At 46.6% G+C, this 7,883-nt stretch overlaps 1 protein-coding gene across 1 annotated transcript; it reads right to left on the bottom strand.

The window, feature by feature from the left end:
• On the bottom strand, positions 1-7,590 carry SNX11 (sorting nexin 11). Its single transcript, XM_033169573.1, has 5 exons — positions 7,417-7,590; positions 5,998-6,098; positions 4,959-5,057; positions 1,979-2,191; positions 1-782 (listed from the first exon to the last, which is right to left on the bottom strand). The coding sequence occupies exons 1-5, from the start codon at positions 7,573-7,575 to the stop codon at positions 650-652; spliced, it is 705 nt and encodes a 234-aa protein (XP_033025464.1). The 5' UTR covers positions 7,576-7,590; the 3' UTR covers positions 1-649.
• Positions 7,591-7,883: the final 293 nt, after the last annotated feature.

Below are 7,883 nucleotides of genomic sequence, written 5' to 3'. Positions count from 1 at the left end.
TTCCCCCTCTATGTTCTTAACACATGCACCCTGTAACCAGAAGAATCAGCTCTGGTGCTAATGAGCTGGCGAGGGTGTGCAGCCACTCATCCCAGCTGCATGCAGCTTCGCCAGGGAAACCCAGATGTGGGCTTGGCATCCACAGCCAGCAGGTGGGCTCTCTGGCTCTCTGTAACAAAGGAAAGTCCAACCCCAGGCGAACTGTTTTTGACACGCCTACAGGGTAACCAAAGACAGCTGGGCCTCTGCGAGAAACACTATCAGTGATGGAGAGGAGGAGGGAGAGAAAGGGAACGCAGCCAAAACAAAACCGAACAGCTTCCTGCGTAGGATTGTTTGCCAAAATCTACAGAAGGTGGGATAAGAAGTGATAGGCTGACATGCCCTTGCTGGAAGCCAGCTCATTTTCTACAAGGCAGGATCAGACTGCAAGAACAGGAGCTACATCATATAATTTACAGCTACTGCAGTATTCCTAGGCGTGAGCTTCAGCTTCTGGGGCATCGGTCTAGGCTGGTCGCTCACTCAGGTCACCAGTTACATCACAGGAGTTGGACCCTGGAGTTTTGACAGGCAATGCAATTTCCAGGAAAGGGCTAGAGACAGAGCTCCAAGCACATCCTGGGCGGAGCCCTTTTCCTTCTTGCTCTCACTGTTCCTTGACAAAGTCAGCTGATGCTACAGAGTCAACCGGCAGTGGCTCCTCTTCCTCAGAATCCGGGCTCTCCAACTGGCTGTCTTCCATGCTGATGTCACTCCAATGAGGGTGAGATTCCACAGAGCTTTTGGAAAAGAGGGTTGGGTTTCAAAACAAGGAGGTAAGAGAAAAGGAGGGTTGGATTTCAAGAAAAAGGGGAAGGCAGGGAAGAGAGATAATACTTCATTGAAAATCTCTGGTTCCTTCACAGAACTATACATCTCAAGAGTTCCTTGGTTTAGAATTATACGAGTTAAAACACATTTACACCTACAGTGCCAATGTATCATTTAAGATAGAGGGGGGCAGATGGCACATCAGGATCTACTGGGAGAGCTCTAGGTGATTTGAAGTAGGTCAGCATGGATTTTGGGCTTCCAATGGTTTAACAATGGCAACAACCATTGTTGTACCCGACTCTGATTGGTAGATCTTGGGGTTCTAGTAAAAACCAAAACAGATCCTGCAAGCATGACCTCTGCCCACCCCTGCTCTGAGAAATATGGTTAGGATTGCCCCACCCACCACCCCCATGCACACAGTTGCTTAAAGAGACAAAGCACCACACTTTCAAATGGCGCACCCAGGAATCCTGTGTGATATGGAAGAATGCTGCAGTTCATCTCTTGGGAAGTATGGTGTAGCTGCTTTGACTGGTCAAGAACCATAGCCAGTCTAAGACCAAAGCACCACTGTGGATTCAGGAAAAGCGGGAGATGAGAGAACAGCACACAGTTGTAGATGAGCAGGAAAATACTGTGGAAAATACTGTACTCAGTAACTTAAGCCTCACTAAACACACACACAAACACTCGTATTATAACAAATTCAACAAAACTATATCTGAAAGGGAGGAAAGCTTTCAAGACCAGAATTTAGTTCACCCCCTTCGGCTCAAAATCATAACAGTTTTTTGGAAATTACGGGAAATGATGAAATCCAACTACTGAAAAAGCCTGTAGTGCGGTGGTTAATTGCTTGGTGATGTCCAAGCCTTGCTTACTTGATTAAAGAGGAGGCTGATGGCACTTGATTGAGAAGGAGGTGGAAAGCATGATGTTCCTGGAAACACTGGCACTACTCTACTTTTTCTGCCCTGTCTCTGGGAGAGAGAAGAGACAGGAGCAGGGCTCATACGCGACTGATTTCCCATTCAAATACTGACATTCCTCTTCCAATCCAGCTCTATTTCCCCCAGATGGGAGCTGTTTGCATTCTCGATTCGCTTCAGAGTTTTCAGCATCTAGTACAAACTGCACCATCACACCCAGTTCCGATTACCTGCTGCTGAAGTCCCCTTTGGCCAGCAGAGCGGAATGGCTTTCCTCCTCCTGCACCCAACCACAGTTTGACATGGCGTAATGGAGAATGGCATCTGTGACGCTCAGAGAGCCCCGACCCTGGACACAAGCTTCAATCTCTGGTATAGAGAGCTGGCTCTGGAGGAAGAGGTGCAGCTGGCTATCCGAAAGGAGCACAACATTCTGTACCACCCTCGAAAGGAAAATGGAAGGTGGTAAGTACCAAACAAAAGGGACAGCAAGCAGTGCCTGGTAAACAATGCTTTCTGTACAAGAGAGCCTTCCCTAGGACTGCTTCCCAGATCAATGAGCCCTTCCTGCCCTTCTCTTCCACATAGCCAAGTCTTAGCTTTCAGCAGGCTAGCTAAGGGAGTGAGAGATAAGCCAAATGCACACAAACCTCTGCCCTACAAAAGAGAACAATCATAGGGTCCAGTGAAGGCTGTCAGTCTAGCTCCAAGCATCTGCTGCTCAAAGTGACAACCTCTCAGTTAAAGGTAGAGACAGTCCTGTTCCGCCATCAAGTTAAGACTTCCCCTTTGAGACAGGCTTTTGGCTCACTGAGTTGAAAGATTTTCTACCAATCCCTTAGTTTTAATGTTGTTGTGTTTGCTGTGATTGTGTCTCTCAATTTGCAACCTTTGAAAAACATTGTTATGTATATATTACTTTGGATCCAGATAATGTTGCACTTGGTTCCCATTGCAAACAATAGTAATTAAGTCATGGTTAACTTGTTCCATTGATTTCAATGGGACCTAAGTTCATACACTGTACTCCTTGTAATCTGCTTCAAGTCTATTGTGGTTAAGTGGTATATAAATTATTTGAATTAAATAACTTAGGATCTACCGGTAACTCAGGACTGGTGAACCTGTGGCCCTCCAGATGTTGCTGGACTCCAAACCACATCAGCCCCAGCAAGCCAGCATGGGAAATGTTGAGTGATCATGGGAGTTGTATTCCAGCAGCCTGGTCATATTGTTCAGATGCCTGATTATCGTCTTCCAAAGCAACTACTCTATTCCCAACTTAAGAATGGAAAGCGTAATGCTGGTGGACAACAAAAGAGGTTTAAAGATGCTCTCAAGGCAAAGCTCAAAATATGCAGTATAAACACTGACAACTGGGAAACACTGGACTGCGAGTGCTCCAATTGGAGAATAGCCTCTACCAAAGGCGCCATGGACTTTGAAGAGGCACAAACTCAGGATGAAAGGGAGAAATGAGCTAAGAGGAAGGCACATTTGGCAAATCCTTACCATGATCAACTCCCGCCTGGAAACCTATGTCCCCGCTGTAGAAGGATGTGTGGATCCAGAATTGGCCCCCACGGACACACTGTTAAGACCATATTCATGGAAGCAGTGGCAAAGCGTGTGCCCACACTGCCCGGGGCAGACACGTGGGGTGTGTCCCCGAGGGTAGCGGGGTGTGGAGGGCGCCCTCCTGTGCACCACAGTTCAAGGTAGGAGAGGGGCAGGGAAACTTCTGCTCTCTGCTGCCAGGTCAGGCCTGGGTCATATGTGACCCAGTGGGAGAGCTGCTGCCACTGGGCATGAGGTGTGCCGCAGCTGAGATGGGTGGGTGACAGCGCTGCCACCCACTCGCCAATGAAGGAGCCTGCTGTGGGGGTACCTGTTTGCGCCCCCTCTCAAAATTGCACCCAGGGCCACGGCACCCACTGCACCCTCCACGCTATGCCTCTGCATGGAAGACAATCTTACTTGGCTACGAGTGATCCCACAGTACAGTACAGTACAGTACAGTACAGTACAGTAGGGTTATAGGTTCCCCAACCTGATCTAACCCATTACTACTTTAAAACATGTTGGAAGTCACTTTGGGCATTGTGGCAGGTGTTTTTTTAAGTGGAAAGGTAAAGTATAACTATTTTAAAAAAATTAATAGATATAATGTTTCTCAAACTGTTATTCCCAACAAATTGCTTGAGACACCTGGAGAATACACTCAGGTTGAATGATTACATCTGCACAACATCTTTGTAGAGGCCAGGAGAAACACAACACATAACTGCTATGTTGTATTTCCCACATACTGAAAGACTTCACCACAGAGCTAGCCTGTCTAACTCTCCAAGTTTTAAAGGGCCATGAGATATACAGGAAATTGCCTTATACCAAGTCAGACCAATGGTTCAGTATTGTCCACTGGCAATGGCTCTCCTGGGTTCAGGTGGGGGGGTCTTTCCCAGGCCGACCTGGAAATAACAGGATCTGAATCCAAGACCTGCTGCATGTGAAGCATGTACTCAGCCATTGGGCTATTGCGCATGCGCTTCCCCTGACAGCACAACAGAGCACCTTCCTTGCAGTGGGGATCATCCAAGTGGAGGAAAGGAGGTGTTGCCCACCCTCTGCTCACCCTGGGCTAACTGATGCTCACTCCAATTACATTTCTAAGTCAGTCTCCACAAGTGAGAGCCGGGATAGCAAAGTGAATGTATTGGACTAGGAGAAGACCTTCCACCATGAAGTCCTCTGGGTAACCCTAGGCCAGGGCACCCGTCTGTGTCTGGCCTAGGCTACCTTACAGAGAGCTTTCAAAGATAAAGCGGGGTGAACCCACCTTACACCCAAAGCTTCTTAACAGGAGAACAGGGTAAGAATTAAAAAAGAAGTGCAACTGAAGCTTATCCCAGGCCAGAAGGGAAAAAGAAAGGGGCAGATTATGAGGAATGGAACACATTAATGCAGGCACGTCTAACAGGTGGATCTACCGGTAGATCACTGGACGTCTGTGGTAGATCACTGGCTCCCCCAAAGAAGCTCAACAACTTTGGCTCCCCTAAAAAAGCTCAGCTTTTTTTACCTGCAACTCATGGGAGCATTCTTTCTTATGGAGAAGCCCAACATATACCCACATTTCTGCCAAATGTATGATAGCATCCAAGCTCATAACTCTGCTCTCCCCCACCTTCGTTCCTACTTTCTACTCACTTCTCCAGGAACTGCTGCAGCCCTTGCCTCCGCTTCTCAATGAATTCATCAGTGCTGCCTGCAAAGAAGGTGGACTTCCCTGGAAGTTCTGGGACAGGCCTGAAAGATTGGGGAGGGGGGTAAGAATGAAGACACTCCTCTCAAGTTGCAAGCATATTAACAGGAAAAGAGATGCTTCCAGTCTCTGACTATATTCCAAGAGCTTGTTGTGCACTATTGAAAAGGGATCCCTCTGGAAACTACTAGTTCTATCAGCTACCTCCTGCATTTTGCTCTTGTCAGGAATGAAAATGACTTCCAGCAAATTCTCACACGACTCCTTTGATTTTGGCAATGAAACTGGCAAAAGCACATTAGTGAGATGCACATCTTCCACAAGCTTGACAGGAGTTGTTAGCGCATGATGGGTCTCCTTACGAAAAACTCAGCATCTCTGCAAGTTGAAGCTGATGCCATTGAATGGTCCGCAGCACTAAATTAGCAAGCTGGGTTTACAGAAACGTTATGTAGGTTCCAGGATACTAGTTCAGTATCAGAGCAGATGCTAGAGCAGTATCAGAGCTGGGTTTGCCTGCAAGTTAATAGATGTAACATGAACTTTGCAAAAGGTAAATTGCAAGCCTCTTCTAAGTTCTAATAAAAGAAATCAACATATAAAGCAGCCTTATTCAGAGGGTAGCTATTGCTCCTTCTTGCCAGTAACATCTGTGACTGGCAGCAGCTCTCCAAAGGTGCCAGGCAGGGGATCCTTTTCGCAGCACTGTTACTCCAGATCACTTTTAACTGAAGACGTCAGGGAATGAACATGGGATCCTCTGCATGTAAAGCATGTGCTCTCACAATGAGCCGCTCTTCATTAGGCACATTTTAAAGGCTTCCATTCAAACAAATGCATTTAGAAACCTCAACTAGTTTTATTTTCAACAGAGCTATATTGGGGCATAGACCCTGCCTATCCTGGTGATGTTTTTCATAGGGTTCGCAGACAGGGCCTTTGTGGGTACAGCGGGCTCTGAAAAGTTTGCCATTTCACACTTACACCAAGCCGGCATTTTTCTGCAGCTGTTTCTTCAGCCACACGAACTCACGGTACCGTCTGCGTACACAGGATGTCTTGGCTGTAAAGGCTTTGCTGTTGGTCTGCATAATGAGAAGAGAGTGTGTTGCTCTGAGATTACCCCCACGCCCACCCAACCCCCCACACTTTCATTGTCTTATCTCAGGCTCTTTTTCCAAGCTGTCTCCCTCTGCTGGCCATTTTGTTAAAGCAGCACTAGCATTATAGACACTTTGTGCCATGAGAACTGGAGATGCAAACTTTTAATCATTATGATGACTGAATTAAAGCTTTCATTGACCAACATGTGAGGCTGTGTCAGCAAAGAGCATGCTTGCCGTTTGATTTTTTTTTTTTGTATTAAAAGAATGGCCTTTTTCTCTTTAATGTCCTTTAACTATTAGCAACAGATTTGTTTGTCTTACATTTCCTTCTGTCTCTCAAAGAGGTACCTACAATTAAGGCCTCGGAAATGTGACTATTATTGCAGTTGTCAGTCAGATGCTGCAGGAAAAGGTAACATGAAGGGTGCTTTGCACTAGCCATCCCCTATTTATCTGCATGATCTGGTGGTCCAGCCTCTAAACCAGCAGGAAAGGTCCCCAAAATAGTTTGACTCCCAGCCATCCTCCACATAATCCTCTAATCCAGAGATGGCTAGCTTCTGTTTTCCTCAGAGGTCACTCTGTTATAGCCTAAGGACCAGCACAATCCCTGGATTAGGGTTGTAGCTTAATGGCAGAACACCTGCTTTCTTCATAGAAGGTTTGAGATTCAATCCACGGCATCTCCAAGCAGAGGCAGGGAGAACCCTGTCTGAAACCTTGGAAGGTGCTGCTGCATGCCAATGGAGACAATACTGAGCTGCGTGGACCAATATAAGGTGCCAGTGGAGAGTACCCATGACTCCTAGAAGTCTCTTTCAGACTTCTTTGCACCGCAACCTGGAGAAGGGAAGAAGCAGCAATATTTCCTCCTGCTGTTTCTTTCATTCTCCGAACTCCACCACAAGCAAAAGAAAATGTATCTTTCTTCCCGCTGTGCCTACTAATGAGCTCTCTTGGAGTCTTGTCTCACTTGTGCAGAGCTTTGGAAAAGGTAAGAAACAAATAGCAGGAGAATTCCTGCTGTCTCTTGCCTTCTGCCTGCCCGCGATGCAAAGTTGACTTTTCCAAATTCTGTGCAGTTGCCAGAGGGACTGGAATACAGGCAGTTTACTCTCACTTACGCAGCAGTTTGAAGAAGTAGCAGAGGTGGCCATTTCAGCACCAGGTGAAGATGGCTTTGTTAGAAGAAGGATTTATCTACAAATGTTTTCTACATGAGATGACAAGCCATATTTCCAGTCATTTTAGCTGTTGCTCTTTGGACCCCTTCCAGCTCCAGCTTTGCCATACTTACGTGGAGGAATATTTTGTAGTCCACATAAGAGTTCCAGGAGCCCTCGTTCTGGACACGAGGATCTTGGACACGCACAGTGGTCAGCTCCTGAACATGAGGATAGAGGGGGGGCACATTCAAAAGTCTCCAATCCCAACACTCCTCCCCATAGCTTCCCATCCCACACCTTAAGATAAATAATGACTCCTAGCCTGAAGAACATTATCCACAGAAACTGTTTAAGGAGATAGAAAAAAGCCTTGCTAGAGCACACCAAAATACATCTACTTCAGCACCTTTTTTCAATGATGGCCAACCAGAGGCACCCAGGAAGTTGCAAAGCACAAGATGGAAGCAACCACATTCCTTTCTTTGTTACCAGCAACTGATATTGTCAAGTACCAGGTGATGGGGATGAAGGGTAATAGCTGTTAAAAGACCTGTCCTCCCAACTCTGTCCAGCCCTGTAAATGAGTACTCTTTATAGG

This window comes from Lacerta agilis, chromosome 14 (genome assembly GCF_009819535.1).
Source record: "Lacerta agilis isolate rLacAgi1 chromosome 14, rLacAgi1.pri, whole genome shotgun sequence".
Classification (NCBI taxonomy): domain Eukaryota; kingdom Metazoa; phylum Chordata; class Lepidosauria; order Squamata; family Lacertidae; genus Lacerta; species Lacerta agilis.
This window is presented reverse-complemented; position numbering and strand designations above follow the sequence as displayed.

Excerpts from the sequence above, each read along its gene's own strand:
- SNX11 (XM_033169573.1), bottom strand. The coding sequence starts at position 7,575 with ATGGGAAGCTATGGGGAGGAGTGTTGGGATTGGAGACTTTTGAATGTG. Across the intron at positions 5,058-5,997 it reads CAGAAAAATGCCGGCTTGGT|GCCTGTCCCAGAACTTCCAG; the intron begins GTAAGTGTGAAA and ends CCAATCTTTCAG. Across the intron at positions 2,192-4,958 it reads CTGCAGCAGTTCCTGGAGAA|GGTGGTACAGAATGTTGTGC; the intron begins GTGAGTAGAAAG and ends TTTCCTTTCGAG.